The sequence below is a fragment of the Pseudophryne corroboree genome, chromosome 11, assembly GCF_028390025.1.
Source record: "Pseudophryne corroboree isolate aPseCor3 chromosome 11, aPseCor3.hap2, whole genome shotgun sequence".
Lineage (NCBI taxonomy): Eukaryota > Metazoa > Chordata > Amphibia > Anura > Myobatrachidae > Pseudophryne > Pseudophryne corroboree.
In genome coordinates this window covers 224033259-224046015 of record NC_086454.1, presented here as the reverse complement: position 1 = coordinate 224046015, position 12757 = coordinate 224033259, and the positions used below count along the sequence as shown (strand labels likewise).

General features: G+C 46.5%; 1 protein-coding gene across 2 annotated transcripts in view; it reads right to left on the bottom strand.

Moving 5' to 3' along the window:
- TSNAXIP1 (translin associated factor X interacting protein 1) overlaps positions 1-12757 on the bottom strand; it is a 485291-nt gene that overhangs the window by 169076 nt on the left and 303458 nt on the right. For both annotated transcript variants that reach the window (XM_063945278.1, XM_063945277.1), the window contains exon 9: positions 4437-4596. In XM_063945278.1, the coding sequence (XP_063801348.1) occupies positions 4437-4596 (160 nt within the window). The remainder of the gene's footprint in view (positions 1-4436; positions 4597-12757) is intronic.

Here is a 12757-nt window from a genome sequence, read left to right as displayed (position 1 = left end):
ATTCCGGGAGTGGAAAACTGAATTTCCTCAGCAGGAATTAATTCCACTCGGAAAAGTGGGAACTTCATCTGGAAGTTTCCACATGATTGTAAACCGTGGGAAAGACCAAAGGTGGTCATAAGATGGCGTCCCACCTGAAGCGCCAGGTCAAGAGACCCTCAGGCAATAGCTGGGTCGCTCTGGTAACACCGTGGGTGTACCAGTCGGGTATGTGTTCCCTCCTCTGCCTCTCATACCCAGGGTATTGAGAATTATAGGAAGGAGAGGAGTAAGAATTATACTCGTGGCTCCGGTTTGGCCAAGAAGGACTTGGTAACCGGAACTTCAAGAGATAAGAAGGGTCTTGATTCAGCAAGAATCATGTCTGTTCCAAGACTTACCGCAGCTGCGTTGACGCAGGGGCGGGTGAACGCCGGATCCTAAGGGAAAAAGGCATTCCGGAAGAGGTCATCCCTACCCTGGTCAGAGCCAGGAAGGAGGTGACCGCACAACATTATCACAGTTTAGGTGAAAATATGTTCCATGGTGTGAGGCCAGGAAGGCTCCACGGAAGAATTTCAACTAGGTTAATTCCTATATTTCCTGCAAACAGGAGTGTCTATGGGCCTCAAATGGGGGTCCATTAAGGTTCAAATTTCGGCCTGTCGATTTTCTTCCAGAAAGAATTGGCTTCAGTTCCTGAAGTCCAGAAGTTTGTCAAGGGAGTACTGCATATACAACCCCTTTTGATGTCTCCAGTGGCACTGGGGGATCTCAACGTAGTTTTGGGGATTCCAAAAATCACATTGGTTTAAACCACTCAAATCTGTGGATTTGATATATCTCACATGGAAAGTGAACATGCGGTTGGTCCTGGCCTCGGCCAGGCGAGTGTCAAAATTGGCGGCTTTGTCTCACAAAGCCATATCTGATTGTCCATTCGGACAGAGCAAAGCTGCGGACTCGTCCCCAGTTTATCCCTAAGGTGGTGTCAGCGTTTTACCTGAACCAGCTTATTGTGGTACCTGCGGCTACTAGGGACTTGGAGGACTCCAAGTTGCTGGATGTTGTCAGGGCCCTGAAAATATAGTTTTCCAGGTCGGCTGGAGTCAGGAAATCTGACTTGCTGTTTTATCCTGTATGCACCCAACAAGCTGGGTGCCCCTGCTTCTAAGCAGACTATTGCTCGTTGGATTTGTAGTACAATTCAGCTTGCACATTCTGTGGCAGGCTTGCCACAGCCAAAAATATGTAAATGCCCATTCCACAAGGAAGGTGGGCTCATCTTGGGCGGCTGCCCGAGGGGTCTCGGCTTTACAACTTTGCCGAGCGGCTACGTGGTCGGGGGAGAACACGTTTGTAAAATCCTACAAATTTGATACCCTGGCTAAGGAGGACCTGGAGTTCTCTCATTCGGTGCTGCAGAGTCATCCGCACTCTCCCGCCCGTTTGGGAGCTTTGGTATAATCCCCATGGTCCTTTCAGGAACCCCAGCATCCACTAGGACGATAGAGAAAATAAGAATTTACTTACCGATAATTCTATTTCTCGGAGTCCGTAGTGGATGCTGGGCGCCCATCCCAAGTGCGGATTATCTGCAATACTTGTACATAGTTATTGTTAACTAAATCGGGTTATTGTTGTAGTGAGCCATCTTTCAGAGGCTCCTCTGTTATCATACTGTTAACTGGGTTCAGATCACAGGTTGTACAGTGTGATTGGTGTGGCTGGTATGAGTCTTACCCGGGATTCAAAATCCTTCCTTATTATGTACGCTCGTCCGGGCACAGTATCCTAACTGAGGCTTGGAGGAGGGTCATAGGGGGAGGAGCCAGTGCACACCACCTGATCCTAAAGCTTAACTTTTGTGCCCTGTCTCCTGCGGAGCCGCTATCCCCATGGTCCTTTCAGGAACCCCAGCATCCACTACGGACTCCGAGAAATAGAATTATCGGTAAGTAAATTCTTATTATAAGGTGGGGAAAAAGTATACAAGTATAATCTATACTCTATAAAGCCCACCCACAATATGACCAACTGCTCACAACATGATGCATATCTGCTGCCACCATAACCTACAAATCTGTGTGTTTCCCCCAAAACTCATTTGCGTGACATGTTATAGAACATTTGGCTGCAGGATTACAACCTTTGTAAATGTGGCAATTTATGAGGGCATGCAAAGATTCCGTTACCTTCTCTAGGTCGATGGCCAGGTGATTCTTCCCCCCCCCCTTGTCATTATGACTTATTTTTTTATTTTGTAACTGGGGGGGGGGGGGGGGGGTGAGGGCAATGGTCAGTAAATTGGAGGCCCCAACCAACATGAAGGGGGCAGTAATGTGATGGTGGGCGACCGATAATGTTGTGCCTAGGGGTGGCCTGATCCCTGTCCATTCAGATATATCTTAAGGGGCCAATGCATCAGCAATTACAAAAATAAATCCACACATATGCGCCAATACATTGCAGATATTTTACAGTGATTTTCAGATCATTTTCATCCAAAGATCAGATCTGCAAATCGTGAAAGTTCTCATTTTATTAGAAAAATTCTAAGTAACGGTCTGCAAATTATTGTGATTGTTACCATATGCTAGCAATCTACAGTCCCGATTGGTCAATGAAATCAAATGTGTTGGACAATCTAATTTCCTGATTCCGATGACTTTTTGGTCGAAATTGGCGATTGGTGAATTCCATACATTGCCAATTTGATTGCTGGTGTATGGGTCCCATTATCCGGATAGTCACATGTTTTGTTTCTGTTAGAACGGGATGGGTTCGAAATGCTGGTGGTCAGAATATTGCCGCGGGCCAAGGCATCCCGATGGTGAGAATCCCGACGAGCAAGGTAAGTATACTTACCTTCACCAAAGCTCCCTTAAACCTAATCCTCTGTTCCTGCAGACTAAACCTAACCCTACCCCCGAAGCCTTACCATAACCATCCTCGGGGGAGCCTAAACCTAACTCCCCCCACTCCACAGTTTAAACCTAACCTCTCCTCCCCGCAGCCTAACCCTAACCCTCCCCCTACAGCCTAAACCTAACTTCCTCTCCAAAGTGGCTTACTTCTCCGGTTGTGCGGCAGTCACTTGTTCGGGATCCTGGCTGTCGGGATGCTGGTGGCCAGGATTGTGATCCCTTCCGGGATGCCTGTGTCTGCATCATGAGCAGTGTTGGGATTCCGGCATTGGTATTTTGACTGCCGGGATCCTAACTGGATCCCATTAGAACTCTGGGGGTAATTCCAAGTTGATCGCAGCAGGATTTTTGATAGCAATTGGGCAAAACCATGTGCACTGCAGGGGAGGCAGATATAACATTTGCAGAGACAGTTAGATTTGGGTGAGTTATTTTGTTTCTGTGCAGGGTAAATACTGGCTGCTTTATTTGTACACTGCAATTTAGATTGCAGATTGAACTCACCACACGCAAATCTATCTCTCTCTGCACATGTTATATCTGCCCTACCTGCAGTGCAATTGCTAACAAAATTCCTGCTGTGATCAACTTGGAATTACCCCCTCTGTCTGCTTTGCTGTGTTTTCCAGTAATATATTTTTTTCCCATCACCAGGAGTCAGCAGGGTTCCTGTTATGTGACCTATAGTACTGGTCCCTGGACTGCACAGAGGTGTCAGGTAATTGATGATTCAATTAACAGCATGGACTACATGTGACTTATGACTATTAGCTCTGTTTGAGTCCAGCACTTATGGCTGGGTCATTCTGTTGTAAATCACCTGGGTGCAATACTGAGTTCAAGGTGCAGCACCTCTGGTGAAGACCAGTACTGCAGTAAATCCTGACACGCACTCCAGTGAACCCTAGTGGTGAGGAATCATATTACAGGCTGAGTATCCCATATCCAAATATTCCGAAATACGGAATATTCCGAAATACGGACTTTTTTGAGTGAGAGTGAGATAGTGAAACCTTTGTTTTTTGATGGCTCAATGTACACAAACTTTGTTTAATACACAAAGCTATTAAAAATATTGTATTAAATGACCTTCAGGGTGTGTGTATAAGGTGTATATGAAATATAAATGAATTGTGTGAATGTAGATACACTTTTTTCACTGCAGAAAGTCACAAAAAATATTGGTTAAAATTACCTTCCAGCTGTGTGTATAAGGTGTATATGTAACATAAATGCATTCTGTGCTTAGACTTGGGACCCATCAGCATGATATCTCATTATGGTATGCAATTATTCCAAAATACGGAACAATCCGATATCCAAAATACCTCTGGTCCCAAGCATTTTGGATAAGGGATACTCAACCTGTACTAGAAAATGCAGCAAAACAGACAATTTCCTGTTATATTATGTTCTGATCTATTTAGAATGTTACAATATTATCTATATCTGTCAACCTAACTAGTATTGTCAGTTAATATTTTGATGTTTAGAAGGAAAATATTATTACAGGAAAAGTGTAGTCAATACCTGCACTTTTCTCCCATGTTGGCCGAGGGGTGCTACTTCTCTGCATCTCATCCACTTCCATGCAAAATGAATCGCGCTGCTGTAGAACTTGCTGGTTGATCTCTAGAAGTGACTTGTGCTCTGATTGCAATTGGGAGAAATCCTTCTGCAAAAGTGTTAACTGTAACAATAATAACTATAATTAATAAAACATTATTTTTAATTTCCCACAACTATAATTAAATCATCAAGCTGTTAAGCAGTGTTGGGTGATATGCAGGGCTGGATTATAGGGGGACGCACAGGGTGGCCACCCCAGGGCCCCTGCACTGTCCTAAGAATTGCCTACTGCCCGTTTCCACAGGGAAATTACTAGCACATTGGCCCTCATTCTGAGTTGTTCGCTCGCTAGCTGCTTTTAGCAGCCATGCAAACGCTAAGCCGCCGCCCTCTGGGAGTGTATCTTAGCTTAGCAGAAGTGCGAAAGAAAGGATCGCAGCGAGGCTACAAAAAATTTCAGTTGCAGTTTCTGAGTAGCTCAAGACCTACTCCTCGCTTGCGATCACTTCAGACTATTTAGTTCCTGTTTTGACGTCACAAACACGCCCTGCGTTCGGCCAGCCACGCCTGCGTTTCTCCCGGCACGCCTGCGTTTGTATCGGACACGCCTGCGTTTTTACACACACTCCCCGAAAACGGTCAGTTACCACCCAGAAACACTGCGAACAACGGCAGCTAGCGATCAACTCGGAATGACCCTCATTGTCCCTGACAAAGTCCATTCTGCTGGCAAGGGCTCTGCAGGAAAAATTAGATTTATGGAAAGCCTTACCATTGTTAAATCTCTTTCTGCGAGGTACACTGGATTCCACAGGGAATAACATCGGGGTGTAGAGTTGGATCTTGATCCGAGGCACCAACAGGCTAAAGCTTTGACTGTTCCCAGGATGCACTGCACCGCCGATTTACGGGCTTTTAACATAGTTTGAATGACCGCCTCAGAGAAACCTTTGGCTCTCAGGAGTGATGCTTCAAGAGTCACGCCGTCAAAGCCAGTCTGGCCAGGTCCGGGTAGACACAAATGCCCTGAACGAGGAGGTCTGGGCATTGAGGAAGTAGAAGAGGACACCCTATCGAGAGACCCTGCTGGTCGGAGAACCAATGCCGTCTTGGCCACGCTGGACCGATTAGAAGTAGTATTCCTCCTTCTTGCTTGAACTTCCGTATTACCCTTGGCAGGAGTGACACTGGAGGGAACACGTATGGCAGGCGAAAGTTTCATGGAATTGCCAATGCGTCCATGAATGCTGCTAGAGCAGAGCTGGCCAAACCAGTCCTCGAGATCTACCAACAGTTCACATTTTCCAGACCTCCTAGCTGGTGCACAGGTGTAGTAATTACTAATTAAGATGTGCTGCATTCATTCCTAACTGACAATTCTACAGATCTCCAGGAGGCCTGGAAAACATGAACTGTTGGTAGATCTCGAGGACCGGTTTGGCCAGCCCTGTGCTAGAGGATTCCTTGATCCGAAGACCGGAACTTTGTGATTGTGTCGAGACACCATCAGGTCTACATCTGGTAGGCCCCTCTTTTCCACTAGGAGTTTAAAGACTTCCGTATGAAGACTCCACTTTCTGGCGTGCACATCTTGACGACTGAGGAAGTCCGCTTCCCAGTTGAGGACCCCCGGAATGAACACTGCCAATATTCCTGGCAGATGGCGTTCCGCCCATTGAAGGATTTTTGACACTTCCATCATTGCCATGCGGCTTCGAGTGCCGCCTTGATGATTTATGTATGCCATCGTGATGGCGTTGTCTGATTGTACTTGAACAGGCCTGTTCTGTACCAGAGGCAGAGCCAGCGTCAATGCATTGAACAGTGCCTGCAATTCCAGAATGTTTATCGGGAGGAGAGATTCCTCCCTGGTCCACCGACCCTGGAGAGAGTGTTGCTCCAACACTGTGCCCCAACCTCGCAGACTGGCGTCCATTGTCAGGAGGACCCAGCTGGAGATCCAGAAGGGACGGCCCCTGCTCAACTGTTGGTCCTGTAGCCACCAGCTCAGTGACGGACGAACCTCCAGAGTCAAGGAGATCATTTGAGACCTGATCCGGTGAGGTAGACTGTTCCACTTGGAAAGGTTTAGCCTCTCTAGAGGGCGGGAATGAAATGAAGCATACTCTACCATGTCAAACGCCGACACCATAAGGCCTAGTACTTGCATCGCAGAGTGTATTGACACTCTCTGGCGAGAGAGGAAGTATCTGATCCTGTCCTTAAGTTTCAGGACCTTCACTGAAAACAAGAACAATCTCTGGTTGTGTGTGTCCAGCAATGCCCCCAGGTGCACCATGCTCTGAGCAGGGACCAGCAAGGACTTCTTCCAGTTGATGAGCCACCCGTGGGCTTGTAGGAATTGGACCGTCAGTTCCAGATGACGGAGGAGAACCTCTGGGGAGTTCACCAGGATCAGCAAGTCATCCAGATACGGCATGATCCTGACACCCTGACAGCAGAGAAGAGCCGTCATGACTGCCATGACCTTGATGAAGATCCAAGGAGCCGTAGTCAGTCAGAAAGGCAAAGCCTGTAATTGATAATGTAGGTTTACAATAGCAAACCGCAGATATTGCTGATGCGACATGGCAATAGGAATGTGTATGTCCAGGCTCCACAGCCAGTACAATAGAGCGCAGAGTTTCCATACAGAATTTGGATACCCTCACAAATTTGAGGTTGAGTATAGGCCGGGAGGACCCATTTGGTTTCGGGACTAGAAACAGGGTCGAATAGTAGCCCCTGTCTCTTTGAGACAGAGGTACCGGTACAATCACTCCAGTATCCAGGAGAGATTGTACAACCAAGTGTAAAGTTTGTGCTTTCAGCGGATCCGAAGGGATAACCATTGAGAAGAACTGGTGAGGGAGGCGTCTCTTGAAAGAGATCGCGTACCCGTGAGAGACGACTTCCCGCACCCAGGCGTCTGAAGTGGTTTTTAACCAAGCCTGGGCGAATTGCAGAAGTCGGCCTCCCACCCTGGGGTCCCCCAGGGGGAGACCCGCCCCGTCATGCGCAGGCTTGGCCTGTTTGGAAGCAGGTTGACGGGCGGCCCAAGATTGCTTAGACTTGGGCTTGGTGGTTTTGGAAGTATGAGCTAGTCTCGGATACGCCTGACCCTTTGCTTTACCTGGAGGTCAAAAGGAACAAAAAGTACAGTGCCTTGCTAAAGTATTCACCCCCTTTGCATTATTCATGTTTTGTTGCCTCACAACCTGGAATTAAAATGGATTGTTTGAAGGTTTGCATCATTTAAGTCACAGAACATGGCTACAACTTTGAAGATGTTTTTTTTTCTAATTGTGAAGCAAACAACAAATAGGACAAAATAACAGAAAACTTCAGCGTGCATAACTACTCACCCCCCCCTAAAGTCAGTACTTTGTAGAGCCACCTTTTGCGGCAATTATAGCTGCAAGTCGATTTGGATAAGTCTCTATGAGCTTGCCACATCTTGCCACTGGGATTTTTGCCCATTCCTCAAGGCAAAACTGCTCCAGCTCCTTCATGTTGAATGGTTTCTGCTTGTGAACAGCAATCTTCAAGTCTGACCACAGATTCACAATTGGATTGAGATCTGGGCTTTGACTAGGCCATTCCAACACATTTAAATGTTTCCCCTTGTGGTTACTCGTGTGTTGCTTTAGCCACATGCTTCCGGTCATTGTCCTGCTGGAAGGTGAACCTCTGTCCCAGTCTCAAATCCCAGGCAGACTGAAACAGGTTTTGCTCAAGAATATCCCTGTATTTAGCACCATCCATCTTTCCCTCAACTCGAAACAGGTTACCAGTGCCTGCCTGCTGCTGAAAAACATCCCTCCCCACAGCATGATACTGCCACCACCATGTTTCACTGTGGGGATGGTGTTCTTGGGGTGATGGGATGTGTTGGGTTTGCGCCAGACATAGCGTTTTCCTTGGTGGCCGAAATGTTAAATTTTAGTCTCCTCTGACCAGAGCACCTTCCTCCATACATTTGGGGAGTCGTCCACATGTCTTTTGGCAAACTCAAAACGTGCCTTCTTATTTTTAACACTAAGTAATGGCTTTTTTCTGGCCACTGGTGTACAGCTTATTGTTGTCACATGCGCAGATACACCAGTCTCTGCTGTGGAACTCTGCAGCTCCTTCAGGGTTACCTTTGGTCTCTGTGCTGCCTCTCTAATTAATGCCCTCCTTGTCCGGTCTGTAAGTTTTGGCGACCGGCTCTCTCTTGGCAGGTTTGTTGTGGTGCCATGTTCTTTTCATTTAAAGATGATGGATTTGATGGGGCTCCGGGGGATCATCAAAGATTTGGATATTTTTTATAACCCAACCCTGACTTGTACTTCTCAACAACTTTGTTCCTGACTTGTTTAGAGAGCTCTTTGGTCTTCATGGTGTGATGCCTCTTGCTTAGTGGTGTTGCAGCCTCTGGGGCCTTTCAGAAAAGGTGTGTTTATACTGACAGATCATGTGACACTTAGATTGCACACAGGTGAACTTAATTTCACTAATTATGTGACTTCTGAAGGTAATTGGTTGCACCAGAACTTTTGAGGGGATTCATAGCAAAGGGGGTGAATACATATGCACATGCCAATTTTCTGATTTTATTTATAAAAAATATTTTTCTCTTTTCGCATAACCAACTTAGACTATTTTGCGCTGATCCATCACATAAAATTCGGATTACAAAAAAATTTAAATTACAGGTTGTAATGTAACAAAATAGGTAAAATGCCAAGGGGGTGAATACTTTAGCAAGGCACTGTAGTACTCTTAGCCTTTCGGAGCAGAAGGATTAGTACTTGGGAGAAATGCAGTCTTGGCTGTTGCCAAATCAGTCACGATCTTGTTCAGATCCTCCCCAAATAGTATGTCCCCCTTAAAAGGGAGCACCTCCAAGGTCTTTTTGGAGTCCAGGTCCACTATCCAGGACTGTAACCACAAAATCCTGCGAGCCAGTATGGACATAGTAGATGCCTTGGCCGGCAATACACCTGCATCAAAGGCCGCCTCCTGAATATAGTGAGAGGCTGTGGTAATATACGACAGAAATTGTCTGGCAGTGTCAGAAAAATTCAGAGGTAGATCATCCTCAATTGCCTGAACCCATGCTTCAAAAGCTTTTAAAGCCCAAGAGGCTGCAATAGTGAGTCTATGTACAGCACCAGTAAGTGTGTAGATAGACTTCAGGCATCCCTCCACACGCTTATCCGTCGGTTCCTTCAGAGAAGTGACAGTGCTGACAGGCAGAGTAGCAGACACCACTAGACGGGCGACATGAGAGTCCACCAGCGGTGGAGTTTCCCATTTGTTACTCAGCTCTGCAGGGATAGGATAGCGAGCCAACATTCTTTTAGACAGGGAAAATGTCTTTCCTGGAGACGACCAGGACTCCTGACGTTTGTCAATTAAGAGATCAGCATGAGGTAAAACTACTTTAGCAACCTTCTGACTTATCAGGTTTCTTAGATGTAGCAGGAGGTTCAATATCATCATCAGTCTGCAGAATCAGCTTGATAGCCTCCACTAGTTCAGGAACATCAACTTGAGTTGTAGATTCCTCATCAGAAACAACTGAATCAGTATCTGAAGTATCAGTGTAATCCCCATCCTCATTGGAAGAATCATCTGAAATATTAGTGGATTGTGAGGAAGAAATAGCCCGCTTAGATGACCCTTTGGTCCCAGCAGGGTGAGACACAGGTTTTTGTTTTACTAAGGACTGATTTAATTGTTATAACTGGGTTGACAGAGTATCCGCCCATGGTGGACTAACTACAGGGGCAATATGTTCCTGAAATGGCACAGGAGGTCCCACAGGGGGCGTAAGTTGTGTTACAAGCGTAGTCAGCATATTTGAAAATGTGACCCAAGGTGGATCCTGATTTGCCACAGGTGCTGCAGGCTGACTGGAAGGTGCAAAGCACCCAGTACCTGATCTCTCAGCTGAAATATTTTTCTCAGGTAAATCCGTGGCGCTAACACTGCATGATGTTTAAGCGTCTACGGAGTTCCCGCCCTGGGTAGTAGACTTTATTGGGAATGTAGCCTTAGGGCATAACAGTACAATATAACCAGACAAACACAAAACCTGACAAAACCCCCTGTGTTATGTGACCGCAAATGCAGAGCAAAAACAGAGGATTTAAGCAGTATGAGGTGACTGAAACACACAGTGAAAAATACAAAACAATATATCCTGTGGAATACTATATGGTATATGAGACCCTGATGCACTTAGCCCCCAAGGGTACAGAATATACAGTAGTGATAGCAATATGTGTGATACAGAGAATAGAAACCACACAGCAGCTATAGGCACACACAGTCACAGGTACAATGCAGAAATTATGACATATAAACAATAAAACTGCACTGGACTAGTAATACTACATATAGATATGTACAGTATGTATACAGATATAACAATGCACAGTAACCATTGGATGTATATCGCAGAATACTTGTACTAAATATTCATATAGAAGTGCACTTGTTCTTAACTAACGCTGTCTAAGTGACATGTAGAATACTTAAGTGTCATGTAAGTGCACATCGCTGATGAGACAGGTGGCTTTACAGAAGAGACAGTGCCCAGCAGTCCCAGGATCAGAGCAGCTCTGGGAAATGGCGCCCAAATGCTGACCGGGAGTGAGGGAGAGAGAGAGAGATGCAACTCCAGGGCGGGAACACCTGCTGTAGATGGTGCCTGGAGCTGGGGGAGGGGCTACAGGTCAGCACCTTATCCCCTATGCTGGACTTCACCACTGGGTACTATGGAGCCTATAATAAACCGGATCGCGATTTCGGCGGGTCCCACCTGGAGGACCCCCTTACCTCCTCCCTGAAGTGCGGCCACGCGATCCTGGAGAGCAGTAGCGGTGATGTGCGCTGATGACCGGAGCGCCTCCGCTGCAAGTACCCAGCAACCAGGGCATGGGAGTATGCAGCGCCGCTAGGGTAGGTGATGGGGCCACAGCACAGAATGTCAGCATGACATACACAGCATCTAGTGCAGAAATTTTCAACCTTTTACAACTCGCAGCACACTGAACGAGATTTAAATATTGCCAAGGCACATTCAAATATAATGGTGATGCATTGTGCAGTTGCGTGTCCTAGGATGTCATGTCGCAGCTTCTCCATAGGTAACGCCTGAGCTACATCTGAGAAAGCCAGAAGTGCCCAACACTGCTTGGGCCCAAAATCAGAACTGTCTCTGCATAGGCGTGCGCAGCTAATTTTATTAGGGGGTGCACCGCCAGAGGGGCATGTCTAGCACCGCCTTTTGGGCGTGTCTAGCACAGCCTTTTGGGCGTGTCTAGCACCGCCTTTTGGGCATATCTAGCACCATCTTTTGGGCGTGTCTAGCACCACCTTTTGGGCATATCTAGCACCGCCTTTTGGGCATGTCTAGCACCGCCCAGGGACATGTCTAGCACTATTTTACATTCCCTCAGTAAAATCACATGGCTTAAACTAATTTCTTCCTAGTTCCTAATAAAGTAAATATAATACACCCCAGAGAAATACAGTAAAACATAATAGTGCGACCACCAGCTGGTATTGACTGCCCACTGTGGTAGAACCCTAAGGCCCCCATCCACTAATCAGACTTGTCTGAACTGCGGATCACATCAGATTTCTCTTGAACTCTCCCGGGAGCATCCCGGGAATCAGATCAGACCCTGGCTTTAATTTTCACTACATTCACTTCAGATATATCTGATGCGATCTATCATGTGCCAGATCGCATCAGATATATCTGATATACACATGCTACATGTGATTGATCTGATGCTGCTGCTGCTGCCTCAGCGTCCTGTTGTGGGTGGGAGTGGCCGGGGAGATGCCAAACAAGTGACGCTTCAGATGAATCTGATCAGATACATCTGAAGTAAAAAAAAAACACTCCGGTGTGCACCTGATTTCTTCAGATTCAGATAAATTGTTGGGGCAGCCACAAAGATCTGTAATTCAGATGTATTTGACACGGGACAGTGCATCGGTTCGGAAAAGCCATCCGATGTGACACTTTTCTTCAGATTTTTCTGTCAAATGCATTGAAATCTGAAGAAAAGTACTGTCAAAGTCGAAAAATATTGTAATGCATACACCATGTACTAACCCCATACACATGCCCGCTGCGCGGGCACTTATTCCGCCGTGCGTGCACATATCCGCAATTTGCGTAGGATTGCTCCTGCGATCATGCGCGTGGTATGGGTATTTACGGCGGAGTTTGTGAGCGCATAGAGGGTTATCAGAACATTACATATTTAACCCAAATA